We start from the raw sequence: 23431 nt of genomic DNA, 5'->3' as shown, positions 1-23431 counted from the left end.
AATTGATAATGTTTTGTTTTATATGTCAGTTGGAAATAAACTCGGCAACTAACCCAACATTTTGTTTTTTTGCTTACCTTGATATCTCGAAAAACAAAAAAGCAACAGTTAATTAAAACGTAATCAAGATTATTTACATGTACATGAAAATATTTCTTTTTTCAACATCACCGCCCGAATAATTCGGTCAATGATATCCAAAAAATCCTACAACGACCTGTATATCTTAGGAGCCGCGTACTATGCGACTAACCATAAGTCAAGATCCGTTTTGAAAGGGAACGTTTTTTCTCAAATTATTGAATATATAGAAGCCGAATTTATCAGGAGCAAATTCGACCCGCGCCGGAAACCGGAACAATACCGGCTGTCGGACGATAATACCGGATGGATCTTTCGGACATGGGGTGGGGGAGGATGCAAAAATAGCAAAAGAGAGTCGGCGGCGGCGGCACATATACGTGTTCGTCGGACCGGGTTCTAACTCGTTTAAAACTAGGATCGCCTGAAATCCGAACAATAAAGAACGCCGGAGGAAAGTTTGACGGGATATTTAAAATTCCGACCCGCGCGCGCGTGTGTGTGTGTGTTTATAAACGGGAAAATGACAGCGATGCGCCCGTTAAACGTATACCGTCAAATGTCGGATTTCGCAGAAACGACAGACGTTTCGCCAAAGAAAACAAATCGCGGCGGATTGTAATCCCCTCCTTCCGAGTGAGCCCTCTGGCTCGTAGGTTGTTATCAGATACAAGTTTTCCCCAAAAATTGTGCATGAACAAAAAAATACTCCAGGAGTGGCAACGTTTTGTACACTGTTTATCACCAGGATATCCTTAAGTATCCCGAGACGCCAGAGATAATTTTTTTCGTTAAGGGACAACAAGCTCAAAAGGTCGAAGGACAAATTTGTACATTGCACATATTTTTCCTGATACCTTGAACGCGAGACATATAGAACCCTCACGACACCACGATATCAACCATAAATGAAAGGCAGTTGAACACATTTTATTTTTTGGAGATATCCACGGTCTTTCAAGAAATGTCCTAGGATATCGGCTTAGTTGAAAAGAAACATGTGACAAACTTTGTACACTAGATCCCCAATTCGAAAGAAGTTGAGCAATTTTCTTGTACTCACGTTTATCTTCTTTTTTTTAGTACACCGTATATCTTTCTTCGGTTGCACTCATTGGAGACGTCTTGTCATGTTCCACAATAACTTCAAAATATTATGGAGTATTCCAAGACATCTTATTGGTCACTGATTTGGAGGGACTAACCAAAGCGCGAGTTTCTGCGTGCTCCAAATAACATATTAACGGCTCAATTCAAACGAAGGTTTTTGAAACTATAGCAATCATGAAGTACAATGTAAATAAATTAATTTTGCATTTATTACTTGCAATCAGATTTTATACCCCAAAGTATATGTAAGGTGTTTTTTTAGTGTTTTTTGTTGTAAAGATGGAAAACGTTCAAACAAATACTACTACTACTACTGATATTATTAAAAAGTGCCAGTCGTAATACAGGTAACCGAAATTTTCACTTTAATTCTTGCCACGTTTGTTTTGAAATTACGAACGATTTAGCCGGAAGAACCCTTACATTCAAACAGAACCGTGAGAAATTCAATTTTTGAAATTGCAAGTTGCATTTTTTATTGTAGACTAACTTTGACCGTAAATACCAGAAGCAATATATAGTTCGCTTTCTAAAATATTATTTATTTTGCGCCCATATTACATCTACACAATTTTATTCGGAACCTATCATCAGCAGAGTTCATCGTATAGTTCAATCCGATTTGTAAATTCTCGATAACACTGCATTTTTTCTTTTCGTATTAAAAGCGCTAAGTATTTTATAAACAATATGTAGGATTTTCGTCTACCAATTAACTGACAATAATAAAATTAAAGACACCAAATTCGCCAGATTTTGCTTCGATTGTATTGCTTGTTTTCGCGTTTGTTTTTTCGGCAAGTTCTAACAAAACGTCTGCAAACGGTCCATTTAATTGCTGTAATTACCAAATACGACATTGATACCCTGCTGCCAGTTCCGCGCACATATATAAACATTTTGAATCTCGCGTCGTCTCAGTTGTCGAATTCGACCGCAAATCCAGCTTTGCCGGTTTTAGTACGTTTGTAAAATATTTGGAACATGGAAAACGTAAGTAGCCTGTCGCACATGAAAGATTTTCGATCACTCGACTGTTTCGGAAAGAAAAAATCAAATTTTCATCGTTTAAATTTCGTACACGCGAGTTGAACGTTTTCAATGGCATACGTCGTGAAAAGTGCGACGTAATTAGACATCGGTTCTGAATGTTAAAACACTGTTTACGTAACTATTGAAAAAAATTTTTTTTTTGCATTCGATAATAACCGTGAAAATAAAAACATTTTGTGGAAACTATTAATTATAGAAAAAAAAAAAACGGCAACTATACAAAGAAAAAAATTGACAAAAATACCAATTAATTGTATCCATAATTTGAAAAATAGCGAAAACTCGCAAAAGGACTGGGTATTCTCGGGTATTCTTGAAATATATAACGTTTCATATTATTTTTTGTAAAACTGTGACGTAATAACTTCCTCGTCTTAAGTTGTGTAGTATGGAAAGCTAAATTACTCAAACAATGGTGACTTTCTCAACATTTCGATTTTTGTAAAAAAAAATTAAATTTAAATATAATTCATAATTTATTTGAAACTCACCAATATCTATTTTTGAGATAAGAAAGTAAAATATTATACTATGTAACGTTCAATAGAACTTTCATTAACTTTTCTATTATTCATTTTATACTCAAATTGGTAAGACCGCATAACATCTTAATCACCAATAAATGTACAAAACGCAGATATTCATTACGGTGAACAGATTTTTAAAAATATTGCAGAAAGGGCTTGGAGAATATTAAATTAACAATTATGAGTTTGATATTCTAGTATCAAACATGTTCAATTTTTTATATTCTAGTATCAAACATGTTCATGTCGTTTCAATTTGTCAACAAATAATATATTTAGTTCAGTTTTTTGTTCTTAAATTAGAGGAATTGACCGGTAGATATTTATGTCATTCAAATGGTCAATCTTATATTTCTCAAATGCCGAGCAACGAATTAAATAGAAACAATACACGCTGACGGATTTTTTAAAAATTATGTACATACGGTGCACTTGCAAAATCCACCAATTTTAACTTAATTGTTTAATAACATGTTATTAAAAGCAATTAGCGTTTATGAAAATCCAACATTTGAAGACCTGTTACATAATTCCCATTAATTCCTAAACTTTAGATGTTTGCGACATTGTGGCTGTCCACTTTGGCATTGGTCTTCGTACTGGCATTCCTCCTCTACCTGTACTCTACCAGAAAATACGACTACTGGAAGAGAAGAAACGTACAGTACGTCAAACCGTTGCCTTACATGGGAAACTTTCTGCCAGTGTTCCTGCTGAAGAAAACGCTGGGAGAGTTTACCGTAGAACTCTACGAAAAGACCACTGGACCCTACGTGGGCATCTACATTTTCGACCAACCGTATTTGGTCATGAAAGATCCCTACCTCATAAAAGAGGTGCTGCTCAAAGACTTCTCCCATTTCGAGAACAGGGGGATAACTGCACCCGAGAGCAACCCTCTGTTGTCCAATTTCATGTTCTTTAAAGCCAATCCCGGCTGGAAGAAAATCAGGACCAAAATGAGTCCTGTCTTTACGTCAGGAAAGTTGAAGATGATGTTCCCTTTGATCCAGACGGAAGCCGAAAAGATGGCGACTTACCTTAGACGACACGTCACTGAGAAGTCTACTGAAGCGAAGGAAGTGTGCGCTAAGTACTCTACCAATGTGATAGCGAGTTGCGCTTTTGCGGTCGATGCTCAGTGTTACGATCGAGAGGATGCGGAGTTCAGGTGATTAAGGTACTTACAGGTAGAGCGTTCAATGAAAATCTTTTGTTGCTAGGAAAATTGGAAGAAGGATTTTTGACTTCAGGTAAGGACATTCTAAATGAAGAATAGGAATGTGATTCGCGGTTATAGGATATCCAATGCTGCCCGCCAACTAACTGCTTTCTTTTTGCCGGATGTGGTGCGCCTATTAAAAGTATGTTTCTTCGAAGAGTCGAGTCTCAATTGGATGTCGACAATTTTCGCTTCCGTTTTGTCTGAAAGGGAAAAGTTGACCTCTCTGCGAGGCAACGATTTAGTTGACATGCTGCTGGAAATCAAACGCAAAGATACCAAAGACGAATTCAGTGAGTGTCATGTCTTCAAAGGCAAGTTGATGAAAATGCGAAGTTGCAGCTCACGACGCGATAATCGCTCAGGCGGCCCAGTTTTTCGTCGCTGGCTTCGAGACAGTATCCAGCACTTTATCTTTCATGATTTATGAGCTCGCTATCCACGAAGGTTACCAGAAAAAAGTTAGAGAGGAGATAGCGGAGGCTATTGAAAAACATGGAGGTTTGACTTATGAAGCGGTTAATACCATGAAATTCCTCGACATGTGCGTCAGGGGTAAGCCCACCACTATTACCCACTGAAAAATGGAGTCCTTCTATACCTAGTTTCTCACTGTCGTTTGATTTAGAAACGCTGAGAAAGTATCCTGTACTTTCTTTCCTGGACAGGCGTTGTACCAACACCTACAAAGTGCCAAACTCCGACCTGGTCATAGAAAAGGGAATTGCAATATTGATTCCCTTGTTCGGGTTGCACTACGATCAGAAGTATTTTCCAAACCCGAACGAATTTATCCCCGAGCGGTTCGAGGACATGAACCAGATCAACAAAGAGGGTTATTATTACTTACCTTTCGGAGAAGGACCTAGGATTTGTATCGGTAAGATTTACACACAATTTGGGTGGAGATGGCAGTGAGTGCGGTTGGTTTTCAGGCGAACGTTTTGGGTTGCTGGGCGTCAAATTGGGGGCGATTAATATACTGAAAGAGTTCAAAGTGGAAAAGACCAAGGATACGCCCATCCCGATGGTGTTCGAGCCCAGGAGTTTGTTGCTGCAGTCGACCGTTGGTATCCCCGTCAGAATTTCACCATTGGATGATAAATAAAGAGAAATGGGTTGGTATTAGACAAGAATAAAATATGCCCAAATTGTGGTGGTCTTTAATGCACAACTCCATTTTATTGATTATTGTATTTTCGGTAGCAACCAATTGGTAATATTACTATTGTGTGTGTGTTATGACATTATGTTTTGATTTGTAATAGTTATTGTTTATAATTATACCGTAAGTACGTCGCAGGTTAAGTATCACTGACCAGACCTCCTCTGTAACCTTTGCTTAGTTTTGGTTAGTTCTGTTATTATTAATATTATTGAATAGTATCTGTAAAGCATCTGCTAGACTTTATCGAAATTTTTTGTTAAATGATAGCAAAAATAATTCAAACGCGCGTAGCGCGAAACAGCTTTGAATTTTAAAAAGAAAGAGCTTCGCGGTTTCTTGTGGTAATGGGACGCATTGTTTTTTTATCGTGCTCCTGAGGACCACTTCGTATTGTGCATACACCCTGTACAAAGTGTTTTTCATGTCCCGCCGAACTTCAGAGTTGCGGCAAACTTTGGTAAATATTAAAATTTTTACGTTGTCGAATGATATTTTTGATGAAATGCGGGTGTGGACATCTACCCTTCTGCCAAGTCTGAAGGCAATAGCTGCAAATTTAAGACACCTGTTAATTTTTGAATATAGCACTTGCTTTCTTGAACATCCTGTACAACAGGATTTCTTATACTCTTTTTAATTTTTTAAAAATACTTCCCGACCCCCAAAACCCCAATTTCAGTAGGTTCCGTTAGGGGATCAGGCGCTATTCGTCTGCATAAGTTAAAGTTGATAGCTTCAAATTTCGGACACTTATCGTGTTTTATAGCAACATCCAAAGAACAGGTGAAAATCTAAAAAAAAAATGGACACCGGAGTTTGAACGCAGCCATTTTTACAAATCTTGTGCACCCCGTGCACGGTTAAAGAGGAGCAAAATTCGAAACGTGTAGCTCAAACCGTTCGGAAGTTATCGTCGAAAAACCCTGAAACAGAGAACGGACAAACGCAGAACGGAGAATGGACGGACAAAAAAAAACTTTTTTTTTCGATGCTGATTCACCGTTATTGAGATCTGGAGTTTAATGAGGAGCGCGTATACTTTCGAAATAAATCGATTTCATCGATTTTTGGAAAGTAACGTACTGCCACTATTATTAAAAATTGCTAATCAAATGCTGCAGAGCAATTACTTGTGATGGTGACATTGATCTGCGTGTAGACCAATGTCGTCCCGATAAACTTTAAACCTTAAACTTGCCACGTTTGTTTGGGAAATCTCGCTTTCGCGTGCCAGTTTGGAAAATAACAACGATTTAGCTGCAGGTGTCCTTGCATCCAAACAGAACCGTAACGAATACAGATTTTGAATTTACAAGTAAAGTAAAAATAAAGTCTCATCCTAGCCGTATCATCGCCCCAGTTCAACTCGGTTTGTAATTTCTCGATAAGGCTGCATTTTTTCTCGTCGTATTAAAAACAATAAGTATTTTATACACAATCTCTATAATTTTCGTTCACCAATGAACGGACAATAACAAAAACAAAAACATCAAATTCGCTCGGTAGAAAGTGCCAGATTTTCGATCCGTAATGACGCTTGATCCCAACGTTTGTTTTTTTTTTCACCAAGTTGCAATAAAACGATTGCAAGCCGTCCATTTAATTGTTGTTATTAGCAAACACGACAGCCGTACTGATACCGTACTGCCAGTTCTGCGCATATATATAAACATCATTCATCTCGTGCTGTCTCAGTTGTCGAATTTGACTGCAAATCCAGCTTTCTCAGTTTTCGTACGTCCGTAAAATATTCAGAAAGGGTAAGTAGCCATTACGGTAACCAGGTCGCAAATCAAAGTTCTCCGGTCGGAAAAACAACTCCGTCGGTTAAATTTCGCACACCCGAGTTAAACGTTTTCAATTACGTACGTAGCAAAAAAAATGCATTTAATTAGACACCGGTTCGGAATGTTTAAACCTACGTCTTAAAAAATAACTTTTTTTCATTCAACAATAACCCAAGGAATTCAAATATTTTGTGAGGACGAATATGTATAGTTATATAATGTTATAATTACGATAATATCCTTTGCTGCATGCGGATAAGTATTTAAATCTCTAGGTAGTCATTGGGTATTATGTTTCTTTAAAATATATAACATATTATCTGCGATGCTAATATAAAAAAAGGCAAGACATGTTTACACTGTTCTGTTCTGGAAAAAAAATTTGTCTGACGCCATTGACATTGTTTTCGAAAACTTCACATCTTTCTCGATATCCGTTGCGTAACTACTGACAGTTTAGAGTGTTAGAATTTTCTGAATTATCAAAGCAATTAGTAAAAGGTAAGCTGAATTAGTTAAAATCGTTTAGTTTTTCTTTATCATATATTTACAACTACATATTTACGATTACGATTATGATTTAAGTGTTCCATCATATGATTTTAAACAAGTCATACCATACTCTTAGATTCAAAAAACTAGAAAATATTAAAAATAATTATTCATATTGGTAAAGACAAGGAATAAGCATTAAGCAAAATTTAGAAACGGGAACTTATAATTTATATATATATATATATATATATATATATATATATATATATATATATATATATATATATATATATATATATATATATATATAATATTTTTTTTTTTGAATTATTTTTACTTTTATTAAAAAATTAAAAATAGAATAAAGCATAGGAGCTTATAAAAATATTATTCCATTAGCTACAATATAAAAATGCTAAACTGCTCTGCCAAAGTGACTTCTGATTTTTGTTAACGTTCAATATAAGTGTTATTAATTATTTTCCTGTTATCTATTCTATACTCAAATTGATAAGTGATGAAATGATCAACGTAAATATTCACATGGCATTTTTTCGTACTAACCAGAAGATGACATTAAAGAGGATGGATTATTACTGAGGGCTTAGAGACTATTAATTGATTAATATCGCTTTTTCTTTGGAATATCAAGACGAAATGTGTCTGGTCGCTCGCAGTTTCAGTTACAATAAATCGTGGAAAATCCCACTCGACAGCCAAAAGTGGAAATTCCGCCGTCATAATGTGTGTTTCAATTTTGATATTCAACAGATTCAACAGATTACGATACAAAGTTGTGGTTTTATTTTGTAAACAAATGGTAAATGAATATATGTTTATTGCACAATCAGTTTATTTTCTTTGACCTTAAAAAATAGGCCGGAAATAGGTGGAACAGTCTGGTGACTATTTTATATTTATTTAATTCTGATCGGATTTGATTAAAAGCGAATAAAATAGAAACATTATATACATGTCGTATACCTGTGAACTCCACCATTTTTAAGTTAGTTGTTTAATAACATGTTATTAAAAGCAATTGCTTAAACAAAAATGAAAAGTTTAAAAATCTGCATCTCTAGATGCTTGCGACCTTGTCGCTGTCCACTTTGGCGTTGGCCTTCATCTTGGCCCTCGTCCTCTACGTCTACTCGACCAGAAAGTACGACTACTGGAAGAAACGCAACGTACCGTACCTCAAACCTCTTCCTTATCTGGGCAACTTTCTCCCAGTGTTCCTACTGAGGAAAACGCTAGGAGAGTTTACCGTAGAGCTCTACGAAAAGATCGCTGGTCCTTACCTGGGTATCTATATCTTTGATCAACCGTATTTGGTCATCAAAGATCCCTACCTCATAAAAGAGGTGCTGCTCAAAGACTTCTCCCATTTCGAGAACAGGGGGATAACCGCACCCGAGGGTAACTCAGTGATGTCCAATTTCATGTTCGTCAAACCCAATCCAGGCTGGAAGAAAATCAGGACCAAAATGAGTCCGGTGTTCACGTCGGGCAAGTTGAAGATGATGTTCCCTTTAATCCAGATGGAAGCCGAAAAGATGACGGCGTACCTCAGGCGAAACATCAGTGAGAAATCAACTGAAGCAAAGGAAGTTTGCGCTAAGTACTCCACCAATGTGATAGCGAGTTGTGCTTTTGCGGTCGATGCTCAGTGTTACGATCGAGAGGATGCGGAGTTCAGGTGATTAAGTTACTTACAGCTAGAGCGCTCAATGAAAATCTTTTGTTGCTAGGAAAATTGGAAGAACGGTTTTTGACTTCAGGTAAGCGTATTCTAACCGAACAATTGGAATGTCATTCGCGGTTACAGGATGTCCACCGCTGCCCGCCAAGTAGCTGCTTTTTTCCTGCCAGCTGCGGTACGCCTATTCAAAATATCATTTGTCGAACAGTCGAGTCTCAATTCGATGTCAGCAATTTTCGCTTCCGTTTTGTCTGAAAGGGAAAAATTGACCTCCCTGCGAGGCAACGATCTAGTTGACATGCTGCTGGAAATCAAACGCAAAGATACCAAAGACGAATTCAGTGAGTACTACATCCTCAAAGGAAGAGATAACCACGCCAGGTTGCAGCTCACGACGCGATCATCGCTCAGGCGGCGCAGTTTTTCGTCGCTGGCTTTGAGACAGTATCCAGCACTTTGTCTTTCATGATTTATGAACTAGCTCTCCACGAAGGTTACCAGCAGAAAGCCAGGGAGGAGATAACGGAAGTGATTGAAAAGCATGGCGGTTTGACGTATGAGGCGGTCAAAGACATGAAGTTCCTCGACATGTGCGTCAGGGGTAAGTGCAGCATCTGTCCTCATTTAGTACTTCAGTTATTCTGTCGTTTAATTTAGAGACGTTAAGAAAGTATCCTGTGCTTCCGTTCTTGGACAGACGTTGCACCAACACCTACAAAGTGCCAGACTCCGACCTGGTCATAGAAAAAGAAATTCCAATATTGATCCCCATGTTCGGGTTGCATTATGACGAGAAGTATTTTCCAAACCCGTACGAATTTATCCCCCAAAGGTTCGAAGACATGAACCAGATCAACAAAGAGGGTTATTATTACATACCTTTCGGAGAAGGTCCTAGGATTTGTATTGGTAAGGATTTCCAGCAATCTGGGTGGACGTCCCATTAAGGGCTATCCGTGTGCAGGCGAACGGTTCGGATTGTTGGGTGTCAAGTTGGGAGCGATTAACATTTTGAAAGGATTCAACGTGGAAAAGACCAACGATACGCCAGTCCCGTTGGTGTTCGAGCCTAAGAGCTTGTTGCTGCAATCGACCGTTGGTATCCCTGTCAGAATATCACCGTTGGTTGGCAAATAAAATATAACCGAGAAGAATGTTTTTTTTTATGTTTTCACGTGCAATCTCGCGGTAACGCAATATCGCACAGGATAACATGTCAAATGTACTTCCTGTAGCGAATTCCAGAAATATAATATCACATATGGAACGTGGGACGGGGCTTGGAGCGGGAGGTGGGGGGGAGTCGATGTTAGACGGAACGGGAATAAAATATAATATTTGCAAGTTCGAATATTAAAAGTCGTAAATCTGAACGTACAATAAAATATGTCGAAGAAAAACTCGGCGGGGGGGAAAAATAAAGCGCCCCACCGCGCGCTGGGAGTGGGGCATGGGGGGAGTCGAAGGCTGTCGCGGCGCCTTTCGGATAACATCTATTCTATATTCAAATTCGGCTACGTCACAAGATCGTCTCAATTTGTATGTTTAATATTTAAAGAGAGCGATCGGGGGTGGCCGGGGCGGCGGAGGTGAGGCGGCGATAGATATCAGCCCAAATTGTGGTGTTCTATAATGCATGGCCCGTATTGGGTATTCAATTTTCGGTCTTCGTAATAACGGGTCGCGCGCAAACTGCACGGAAAGACTTGGAATATAGACCAGGGATGATAAACATACTCGGAGATCTTCCAGAATGTCTTGTGGATGATGGACTTACAAATGCTTCTCATCTGCGAAATTAAACAAATTATGAGAACGAATTTTCGATATGCCAGACATCACATTTTATTTTGATAAAACACGTTGCTAATGTTGATGTTAAATTAATTAATAAATACCAATAGACACTAAGGGTGACAAAGATTTAATAACTGTCTACAGAATAATAATACTTTTATCGGATTTTTCTAAAAAGTTTGGGCAATTTTAAGATTTTTTTGAAAGTTGTCTTTGTGTAGAAGAAAATCTACCAAAAATGGGCATTTGATGTTTAAAATATCGATTTAATGGTAGAGATCATAAAATCTGAGAATTCTCATATCATTATCAGTTGATACTGTCTCTAATGAATAAGTTCTGTCAATATAAAAGTGTTGCTATAACTGAGATGAGACTTAAACAAAACTTTACTTATTAAGTGCATAGTCAATCCATTTTACAATCTAAATTTATCAATCTACCACGTATTTTAGTATTAATTTCGATAAACATCTTCCATGGATCCATTGATAATACCTTCACTTACGTTATTTGTGACAAATAACTAAATACTAGTAACTACTAGAATAATTGATATTGTACCAATAAAACCCGAGATTGAAGAAACAAGTAGCCTGAGGTCTCATAATGTGACCAAAGTTTAAGTTTCCACTTACCGTACCTTACCGTATTACTTTTTGCACTTCTCTGCATCTCTTCTGTTTCTATAATATGATTGTGTAGGATATCCGAAGAATATGGCGATATATCCTTAGCTCGAAGTATTTCAGTTTCTTTAGGGTAGCCTGTCACTTCAGACGCCTAACATGAGAGAGAGCTATAGTGCCCAAATAATATCAACACCGTTAACGAAATTATCACATTAGAAGATATACAAAATTTCCGGGCACCGATAACATACCAAATAAGTTACTAAAATATGGGGTGGGGTAAATTGGTAGAAGAAATCACAAGTCTGTACAGCACAGATCCCTTCTAAGTGGAAAACAAGCATAACCATTCCGGTATTCAAGAAAGGGTTAAGAAAGGATCATAATAACTATACTTATATGTCTATTGAAGCTATTAAAAGTGATCTTAACGCAAAATATTACACGGTCTATAGAGACTTCTGCGGAGCGGTAAGGAGAAAAAGCCGATCTACAGTGGACGCCATATTTGTTCTTAGGCAACTAATTGAGAAGTCAATAGAACCCATGTTTATCTGCTTTGTGGATTTGACGAAGGCATTCGATAGAATAAATCTCCAAGACGTGATTGACACTCTAGTTGAAAATAACATTGACTCCAGGTATATAAGAGTAGTCAAAGAAATAAGTGTTAACAATAAAACAAGGATTAAAACAGAAAACAGCCTTACCCAAGAACTTTTAATATTGAGCGGTATCAAACAAGGTGGCAGCTTAAGCCCTACCCTCTTTAACATCGTGAAGAAGAAGATAATCAATAGTGTGAAACTGAAGATTCTCTGCTATGCGGACGATGCAGTTCTTGTAAGAATGAAGATGACCCGCAACGACTAGTACTGAAAACACACAAACCATGGTAATTAGCAAAGAATCGATCCGGAGCAAGATCTGGAAGAACAAATATATATCAGCTGAAAGTAAAGTCTGGGTATACCAAACGTGTGTGAGACTCGTGCGTATGGCGCGGATACAAGAGCCAATAACTCAACAATAGAAAGAATGCTCCCAACCGCGAAAATGAGAATATAGAGGAATATAAAAGGAGTCCATTAGAACAGAGCTAAAATAGAAAATATCGTAACATGGATTAGGTCTAGGAGACTATGTGGACAGGATGAGGCCAGTGGACGAGGACACAAAATCCCAACACAAGACGACCACCAGGCAGACCCCTACAAGGATGGCGAGATAGCTGGACGTCTCTCTCACAAGAGCCATTATTAGGTACATTAAATAGAGCCTTGCCTTAGTCAAAGAAGAAGAAGAACTAAACATTTTTTTGAAGAACATTTGAACTGTATTGTGGCTTGCAGAACTTGTTGTTTCCATTTCCATAGCAATTGTTATAATGCCGAAGTCAAAAATTAGCAAACACTTTTGAAATGTCTAGCAATTATAATTTGTTATTAGTTGATTGAAACAGAGGTACAGAATGCTGGTGAATATTTTTCCAGGACGGAAGAAAATCTATAAATTCTATGAAAACAAGCGTCGTGCGAGCGGTCCGCGGCCCGTAGCAATCCGGCACTCGTCCCCCCACCGTTGTCAATTTATAAATATGCGAAAATACCAATAAGGTAAGACGACGACGCGTCGAAGGGAAAAAAGGCGCATTATACTCGCGGAATCCAATAAAATTTTAAATTATGTCTTTAATATTGCACAATAACATTTCTCTCGAGGCGAAAGGGCCATCGTATCGGCGTGGGGGTGTTTGGGGGGATGCGCATCGTGAAATAATGGCGAATTACGATCAAAGAATTTTATTACGTCGAACAAGAGGCCGGCGGAAAAGGGAGGACGACACGCGCGGAGGTAAATCGAGTTGGTTTTTTAGATACCGATTTCAAGTCGAAAAGATGAAAACAATGCTCTGCGGAGGCATTAAGGAGAGATTTTTGGCAATTTATGACTTTTTTCTTACAACCCTAACAAGTTTATTCCTGTCAATATTCCTCAATGTGTCAATATTCCTCAATTATAAAGTCGGGAATCATAGAAATTATAAAAAAAAAAGAAAATTCATAGAATCCATTTTTTGTATGATCCCAGAGGAAGAAATCCTGGGGTGAAAGGTCAGAAGATCTAGGAGGCCAAGATATCGAACCAATTAATGAGACAATTGTTTCGTCAAATTACTAACACACTGAATTTTGAAAGACCATCTATAATTTTCATCATCACCCATAAAATATTCTTAGATATTATTTTGAATGAGTGTACTGAATTTGAAGAATTTATCCAATTCTTGATTTAAATTTTCCAGGTTTTTTAATGTTTGCATTCACATTGTTATTCCGTAAATGATGGACAATTATAATTATCGACAAAATTCAACATTATTATGTTTGCAAAATGGCATTTTTTTCATCACAAATTATAAACCTGCCGGAGACTTATCGCCGGCCGTCTCAGATGCAGTAGCGCCGTTGCCCGGGGGGTAAAATTAACGGCGGGTCCAATAAAATAATTAAGTCAAACGTTACGATGCAAATTTGCGTATCCGGTACAAAAACACAGGACTTCGGGCCGTCCCACGCGCCGCCCCCTCCGCCCACCGCCCGCCTTAATATTCGGGATTAATTCGGGATATCTGGAGAGCAGATCGGCGCCTTTCCAACCCTTTTATATTTAGACACACTCGAGAATTTGCATTATTTTTAAGGTTAATGTACGGGGAAGGTTTATTGGGCGACGGTGGAGGGGGCGGTTTTAGAATATTTTTAATAGGAAATTCGCCCGGGACGCGGGTGGGTGGGGGAGGCCGGATTTGCATTTAGAGTTACGGCAGATCGTTTTTGTTTAATCTCGGATGCTCTAATCCGCAATCCGGTATATAGGACGCCTAAATTAAAATCGACAACCGGGTACAGTATTCTCTTTTTATTTTCCTACGAAATCTTTTCACGGGGACTAGTTATCATTTTGCTTATGAAAACTAATCATAACAGGAATAGGAAGTAAGTGAAGGAACCAATTGTGCTCAGGCGTATATTTGGTTGCATACTCCGATTGCAGTGTTGTCACAAGGGATATTTTTCAAAGAAACTTCAACGGGCTGATGTAAGACTTTTTACAAAACTTCCGGATTGCTCCTAGGTCGCTTTTTGTTGGGTCAAACTTGCTAACATTTCGCCAATCGTTCTGTGGGGTTATTCATTCATTATTGACGGAGACTGGCTTGCATTTTACCCTGTGCCTGTTATTTATATCCTAGTGGGAACAAAAGCTTTTAAAAAACGGTACTTTTTTTGCAACATGTTGACATAAAAATTTTCAAAATCCGCTGAAAAATAATCATACAGGAAGGAAAAAACCTAGATAAGTAAATACATTTTTATACAAACAAAATATTACTTAGGTGGCTTTGCTTCAATTTATCATCAAGTTGGCATGATTGAAAATTCGGACAGTTTGTACATTTTCAATTTTATATATTTTTAAATAGTACCCTGTTTTTTCCTTTCCACTGCATGAGCTTCTTCTCGACAGTTTCTTCTGCGACTTTAATATTATCAGCTTGACAATTAATAAGGGTGTTATTTGGGAAAACTATGTTCTCCTAAAAAATTAATAGTTGCCATTAGACAAGTAAAGAAAAGTTTCATTTACAATTTTTCCCATGATCAGGTGACCCGGTAAATAGTATTTATGAAGGTCATAGCCTCCTAGACAAAATTTTCAAAAATTAAGCAAAAATTAAAAAAAAACAAAAAAAGGGAAAAACTGGTAGTAAAATGGTCTCCTGAATCCAAAAGTGCAAAAAATATAGGTTGTGTCATTTAAAATTCGAAAGTCACGGTGAGTTCCACTCAAACTGGAAGTGGCAAAAAAAATTGAAGTATATGATATAAATGTAGAATTTTACGCAGAATGCAAACACAGAATAATCTATTTAAAAATTTAAAGTTGTTATGACTCAATTAAATTTGGTAACAATGTGACAGTGACCAATCTTACCTGCATAATTCTAAATTATACACGAGAGCAATTTTACTCGTTATTCCAAAAACTACTAGAACTACTAGTAAAACGAAAATCATGGAAGCGCTACGTCGATGATATACACTCTAACATACGTTTCACCATTGAATTAGAAACAAATAATAAACCTCCATTCTTAGATATTCTTATCAGTAGAAAATCAGATCTAACTTTGGGTCATTGTGTATACAGAAAACCTACGCACACAGACCTATACCTTAATGCATTGTCACATTACCATCCAGCCCGAACATCAACTGTTATCAACTCTCTTGTTTGCAGAGCTTTAAAACTGCCCGAGTGACTGGACCCACAATTAAAACACCTCCTTCTCTCTTTAATTTCCACATTAAAGATATTAAGCGTTCCATCACAAAATACACTTCACACCTTCCAATAGCAATGAGGCCGAAAGCAATCCGACACAGCAACCTAACAATCTTAACCGCGACTCAGGTCTGTCACGAATACGGGAATCAGTCATCCGAGGCAGTGTTTATGCCCCTCATTTAGCTCCGACAGAGTAAAATGCGAGGCAGTCTCAGTCAAGTTCTGAAGAAGCCGACAGGATGGTTGGCGAAACGTCAGCAAGTTCGACTCTACAAAAAACTTACAATCTTACAGTAGCCTGTGGAAGTTTCTTTGGAAAATATATGTTCTGTTACATGATGAACAGCCTTGGCGAACAAAATAAATATTTTTGACTTTTTGTAAATTCAAAACATGTATTTTAAAAATTTCGAAGTGAAATATATAAAAAAAATCAATTTTGGGCTTCTGCACGTCGAGAAATTTTAATATCGCCGACGACAGACGCGTCACAGTTTCAGCGTCGCGGCGCCGACGGGGGGGTGTTTTTCGATAACAACGCCCCCCCCCCCTACCTTCGAGCTTCAATATAAATTATGAAAGACGTTTCTCATGTATTATTTACAATAATGCGTTTCTCCATCTCTGGGACCGACTGCTGCCTCATTACAGCCACCCTTTTAATACACACCCTCGCGGCGGAAGAGGGTGTATTTTGCATATTATACGTCCCTGATTTATCGGCTCTCATCAATGGGTCTTTGTGCGGCTCCAAGATGGACCATTTGCATTAACGCCCGATATCGACGGTCTCCCAAGGCTTCCGCGACAGTGCCGGAGGCTGGGGATCTAATATTCTTTGGTTTTTCCTTTATTTAAAATTTTTCCTTACTTTATCTCATTTGAAGGGCAAACTGTTCATAGTATACACTGTAACTTATTTTTCTGTGCGCATTCCTTATGCTCTTACAAGCTTCCCTTTTTTTATTTATTTCTGTCAACTGTCAATACTTTTCAATCGCTGTTTCTTTAAACGTTCTTTTTTTTCTTTTGAAAAACTGTTTTTACTTGTAAAAATTTACACATTTCTTTATTTTGCTTGCGTTTCCTATAATTTCTTCATTATTATCATTATCTTAGGTACTTTTCACATTACTATTGCTATTTTTTAAACAATGCTGCTGTCTCTGCTACCTTACTTATTAAATATTGTTGTTGCCTTTGGAAAAGTTCTTGAGTTTCTTCGGAATGTTATGCAAGTTTGTTTCTGATGTTAACTTGAACTCTCGTATTATTTTTTCTCTCTCATATTTCCTCCCTGCGATTTTTCCAAAAGTTTTCATTTTTTGGTCTTCTTAACGCTTCGGGGTTTTAAGATTTAGTTTGGATGAGGTTTATCGTTTGCTCGCGTTTGGTTTCTATCATCACGATCGTTTGAGGTCTTCGTCGACGAGCCGCCGCTGTCTGGAAATTCGGGAACTCGTTATCAGGCCATTTATTGCACCTCGTAAGTAAATTGTGGCGATATTTCATCAATAATGACGGGAAAACACTGGGATGCGGATTACGAGGGAGACTTAATACAGCGAACGAGATATGAACTTCGATAGATTGTCTTCGGGAGTTTGACTCTAGGAAAACTTTGCGGTTAGGTTATTAGGGGATGATATAGTTTTAATGTCTTCGGAATCCCGTACGCGGGGCGTCGACCACCCGCCTACCCGCCCGGCATGTGTAGAGACATCCACGTTTTCTATGATTTTGTTCAATGCTTTAGTTGAGACTTTTAATAGTGCTTTTTCCGTAGAATGTCCTAAATTCGAACTGGTTCTGAACCAACAAATTACGTTTTCCAATAAATGAACCAATTCCCACCATTAACTTCCCTAATAAAGAACAATGCTAATAGGATAGTAATTGCCGGTATTGTCGGGATCTCCTTTTTCGAGGAGCTATAGAACTCTACATAAGATAGAGAAAATGCCGATGTAGCATAGTATGGCACGAGCGGAGCGCAGTGGGCCGAGTGTTTAATAAACAACTTTCCAGATTGATAATTGGGTATTTTACAGAAGGGAATGGAAAAAATATTACAATATTATGGAAAGTAGGATAAATATGAATGACAATCAATAACATTTCTCAAGATATTCATTCATAACTATGGATAATCTTACCTCATAGCAAGATCTTATACGTCCAGTAGAAGAGCTAGCAATTAACTCAGCCTTCTATCATATATTCAATAGTCCTTAGTAAGCGTAGTCTCAAGCCTTACGCAAAATTGAAGCTGAAATAGCTGTGTTTCCATTAACCGGCAATACTATCCGACATCGTTATAAAAGTAGCCGATATCTGATGTGCCGGAATCCTCTCTAAATTAACTAAACCCCGAAGAGACAACGCGCTACGTCAAGGGGCCACTATTGAAGCTGTGCAGTCTAATCGGATATAAAACTCTATAACAATGGAATGTCACGATATATCCTCCGGATCACACTGACAACTCTCCCATTGGTAATCTGAAGAAGATCATAATATATTGAGTTCAAAACCCAGGGAGAAGTTAACCTAACTCCACGATGTTTTTTCCATTTCCATAGATATAAGAAAGTGAGCAATTGCTTTTGACCGGATTATCCAAGAGTGTTAACTAAGAGTTAATAAGAATGATCTTGTTGCATTGTATGTTAATGGCCACCGTTGGATAATCCGATCAAGATCAATCGATCACTTTCTTATATCTATGAACGGACCATACCTTATACTTTATCAATTGGGTAGTCTGCCTGGATTATCCTCCACTGAAAAGCGAATATCCCCAAGCGTTTAGTCGCGTCTCCCGCGTATCTAATCCGCTAAAATAGCCGCCGTAGCGTAAACGAATACCGTCGAATTTTTCGCTGCCGCGGACTACAGGGGGCGCATATTTATAATAATATATTTAATTAGCCGGCTGTTTCACGGCGAGGACGTCAAAAACATCCACCGCTTCCGCTTTACGCTACAGTTACTTTGTCTCTGCGACGCGCGCTCGGCGCGTATTAACGACTTAACATGTGACGTGCCTGTGCGCGAAGTCAACCCTTTGCCCCCACGCCGATCCCTTTTACTTAACCCCGTTCGTTGTTATTATTATAATTTGCGGGTTCGGGATGCAGGTTGCGTCGTCCCATCCACCCTCCCCCACCCACGTTCGTTTTGTTTTTATTCGCGACGACCGCCACGCTTTTTAGAGGGAAAATGATAAAGTATACGCGCGCGTATGTCGTAAATCCGACTCTAATCCGAGAAAGCGCCCTCTCGTGTCGGACCTGACGTTAATTTTAATTAACCAAATGCGTAAGCGGTAAGACAATCGTCCAAAGCGGTAGGATTTGTCCACACGCCCATCGGCCAAAGGAAAAGAAAAAGAGAAGAAATCAAGGACTAATGTGTGATCCTTATATCGTCTTCTTAAAAAGAAAACAGTACAAGATTAAGCGTGTATCATAAAATATACGCTAGCGTGGATGCACCAATCCTACTCGAAGGTAACAGGAAGATCAAACTTGGACCTGGTTTCTGACCTGGTTTGGTATCGGTCTCCTCCGACGTTCACGTTAAACCTAGTCTGGAGTCCACCAAAACATGTATATCCAAAACTTCAATGTTATGTCTTTATAATTAATTCTAATTATAATTATAAACCTTTATTATATTGTCTTCCTAAGATACATAAGTAGAGCATTTCTAGTCGACCCTTAATGTCATTCCAAGGTTCACCTTATTCCAATTTGGATTCATGTCTTAACATAATTCTTAGAAGTACAACTGGTTTTTAAAGCACTTATACCACCAAAAGTTCATTGAAGTCGACTAATTACCTGAAGAACATTGACAATCCGGACAGTGCTATTTCTAAGTGTATCACCATCCCAGTGCATTGATTTAGTGAGTTATTTATAGAATGGCACTTTGCTTTCATGGATCGTCTAGTTAATTTTTGAAAGAGACTTCCACAAGCCAATGTAATACTGTTTACAAAACTGGATTCCTCCTGCGTCGGTTTTTGCTTAGTCAAACTTGGCAACGTTTCGCCAATCATACTGTTGGCTTCTGCGGAGCTTCAGAGCTGAAACCGTTCCAGTCTTCTTATCTTATATTAGTCAGGAAAAGCAAAGGAATTGAATTCGTGATTTTTAGAACTTTCAAAATAAGCCTTTAATAAAGAATTGACTGCTATTAGACAATTTATATTCAATAACGGTTCGTTCCATTAATAAGGCGTTTTACGCGAAAAACGTAATTTTCTTATGTGTAAGAAAATGTTTTAGAAAATAGAAATAATACAAATGTTCAATAATAGAAAACAGTTTATAATTCAAAATTACACATTTTTGATTTCCTTTTTATGGTGTTGATTAAATCAAACGGATTCCGTCGCATTCCAATTTGTGTGCTTTTGAGTTGGTATCTTTGCATGTGCTAAATTTATGTACAATATTTTATTCCTTCCAAAATCCCTTTTAGAAGTCTGATGATGGCCATGAGGGCGAAACACGTGTAACATTTGTTATTTGGTTTTTTCGAGACCTTGACTCGATGGTGTATTTCTGTCTTTATGGTTTTGTGACACCAGGGCTCTTCCTTAGATGCCTAAGCTTTCGGAAAGCTAACTTTAGTTTTGATTTCAAATTGATTGCTATTTGCTATACAAACCATTGGAGAAACAGCAAATAGGTAATTGTATTTCGACTACTGGCAAAGTAAAACATATAAGCAAGCAAAAAACAAACAACAACCCCATAAATCGGGCCTTCCACTGAATACGATCCACCTATCCCCCTTCGCCTCTCGCGTCAGTCGTCGACGTCTATCTCTACTCCGACTCGTAAACTTATTAGATACAAATTAACTGCCTGGCATTGACTTCCAATCCGACAGCGTTCTAAGATATCGCAAAGTATGTGAACGCGAGAGGTGCGAGAAGTGTTCCCGTTGTCTGCTAATTAAATTGGACCCCGTCGGGGGTGGGTGGCACATCCTCCACCGCCACCCCCCCCCCCCCCGCTCCCCGCTGACAGTTGATCTGGGCGGAGATGGATTCTCGAAGGCCGTGTTGCCTCTCGTGTTAATTTCGTTTGTGCCCTGAGATTTTGCCAGTTATTAAACGACTTCGGAGATTCGCGCGATTTAGGGGGGCGGAGGGTGGTGGATGGTGGCGGGGATTGATTTTCTAGAGAATTCTGACGGACAAAACTGGTAGTGAAAGCCATGACTATTCGAAATGTTCCGATTTCATCGCCTCGAAGTGCCTCAAGAAGCTTGGGCGACGCTAGTTGGCACACGATTGTACACTTTGCCTCCTGCTGGGCTTGCACGGCAGTTATCCTACTATCCTGCCGACGGACTTTTAAGATGTTTAAAAAATATAAATGTTAAATATTATATTGAAGGAATTTATTTATTATTTTAAAATATGAAAATAATAAAAAAGTAATATAATTTAATTTATTTATTTACGGTTTAACCAATTTACAAAACACACATTCACTAAAAGCATTCTAGTAAGGGGTGAATAAACTGCGCATGATTGAGCTCTATATTATTTTAAATGATAATGTAAGAATTTTCAATTTTTAAAATATGCTGTAACCCATTTTTGCAGCTCTCAACAAGTATGTTATTTATTGCATTTTTAATTAAAGTGGGATTATCGTGAAGGTCTCAATTACTTTTTGGGGGAGGGTCCGTCAAAAGTCAAGAAAAGAGACGCACCATACATCGTGATGATAAAAAAAATCTGCACCATTCCGCGAATGTCATGCCAAAATCCTCTCATGTTCGGTCCCCCGCTTTACAAAGACGGAAATATGCAGGTAAAAGGCGAATTATTATAAAAAATACACGCTTAGCCCGAATTTCGGGTTTCGTTAATTTAAAAAAGGACCCCAAAGAGACCTCAAACCCTTTGTGAGGGATCTCGAATTCTTGAAATTTAACTGCAACCCTTTTACCGTCAAAGGCCATACGGGCTCCTATCGGTGTCCTATAGCTCGAGAGTTCGGTCTTCGCATTATTAAGCTGTCCGTACACGCGACATCGTCTAAAGGTTAATGTCATTGCGTTTAAAACGAGCAGTACTCGGGGTTTGATGAATATATGACTATCGTATACTGTCGCGTTATGGACAACATAAGTGTACGTGCAAGCCATGTTAGGTTTGTCGTTATTTTTCTCGCTTCATGACGGGAGACAGATACGGGCGCGGACGGCGACCTTTAGCTAATCGGAGCCGAACGAAACGAAGGCACAAACTTCGCAAAAAGCGAGGTATTTGTACATAAACGATATTCATTGACAATACGGGTCGAGTCCCTTTGTCTTTGTTAATTAAGGATGCGCAACGATTGGCTGAACTCCGTTCAGGAGTTCTCAACAAATCGATGCAAATAGGTCCTCTACTTTGGATATTTCATAAAACAAAATTCCATCGGGATTGTAAAAGCAAATTAAATTTCAAACTTCCGATAGACTAGAGGAAAATGATATTATTTCTCATTAATTAATCATGGATTGAAAAATTGTGAACTAGACTGGATAACTTTTCAAAATTTTTAATGGTAAACAGTGACTTTTATAAATATTGTTTAATTTGGTGAATGCTGATGTACCTTCTTCTTGAACATTGGTTAACTGACAGTCTAAGTGGGCCATTTTTCGTAAAATGAAGTCGTCAAATCAAAAAGGTGTACTCAGTGTATAGCGTATACCATCAAGATAAAAAAAATAATGGCCTAGCTCTTAATATATGTATTTATGTATGTTATGTATATGTATTTATATATGTTGATGAATTGATATATCTTAATTTAATAAGAATATAAATTACATGTGTTGGATAAAAATTTTTGTGCAGGAATTGGTTAAATGTGGACATATATTTTCTCTCATAAGTTCCTCTGTGTTCTTAGGCAAGTGCTAAATAGATTATTTAGTTATTTAGTTATTTTTTATATTTTTCAATGTTTGTGTGACTGTGGGATATTGTTAATGGCGAGTCATTTTACCATCACAAAGACTGATATTATTTGCTTGAAAATTCGAAGAAAATTTTAAAACTTCTAAATAAAAACGCAGAGTCGTGCTGTCGTTTCGATCGATGGAGCTCTCGAACATTTTGGTCATCCCTGGACTGCGATTAGGTAGGCAGAAGACCGCGGAAAGGACAAAATAAGTTCCGTGGACCGTTAAGCAGCCGGACAGTGGTCGTCCTGATGCGGGTTCCCAATTATTGCGCTCGGGTCCAAACTAAAGTAAACCTCCCCCTTCCCATTGAAGGGGTTCGATTACAGACTGACGGCCTTCCAAACGAGTGCGATTGTAAAAAATATTTAAAGAAATATATTGAAAATTGACCATTTTTAAGTTCAATCGACTGAGCTGAACTTGACTGACTGAATTTAAAGGTGAAAAACGAGTTTAAGACGCGAGATATATTCGCGACTAGACCAAGCGCCTGTTCGAACCAGAAAATAGTGTT

At 38.1% G+C, this 23431-nt stretch overlaps 1 protein-coding gene across 1 annotated transcript; it reads left to right on the top strand.

Moving 5' to 3' along the window:
• The first annotated feature begins 2057 nt into the window (after window positions 1-2057).
• On the top strand, window positions 2058-10299 carry LOC132706820 (uncharacterized). The gene is made up of 13 exons (XM_060678384.1): window positions 2058-2184; window positions 3326-3942; window positions 3995-4024; window positions 4072-4286; window positions 4336-4548; window positions 4622-4873; window positions 4929-5095; window positions 8526-9142; window positions 9195-9224; window positions 9272-9486; window positions 9534-9746; window positions 9803-10054; window positions 10110-10299. The coding sequence occupies exons 1-13, from the start codon at window positions 2176-2178 to the stop codon at window positions 10280-10282; spliced, it is 3003 nt and encodes a 1000-aa protein (XP_060534367.1). The 5' UTR covers window positions 2058-2175; the 3' UTR covers window positions 10283-10299.
• Window positions 10300-23431: the final 13132 nt, after the last annotated feature.

Source organism: Cylas formicarius, unplaced genomic scaffold, assembly GCF_029955315.1.
Source record: "Cylas formicarius isolate icCylForm1 unplaced genomic scaffold, icCylForm1.1 PGA_scaffold_8__14_contigs__length_24414737, whole genome shotgun sequence".
Classification (NCBI taxonomy): domain Eukaryota; kingdom Metazoa; phylum Arthropoda; class Insecta; order Coleoptera; family Brentidae; genus Cylas; species Cylas formicarius.
This window is presented reverse-complemented; position numbering and strand designations above follow the sequence as displayed.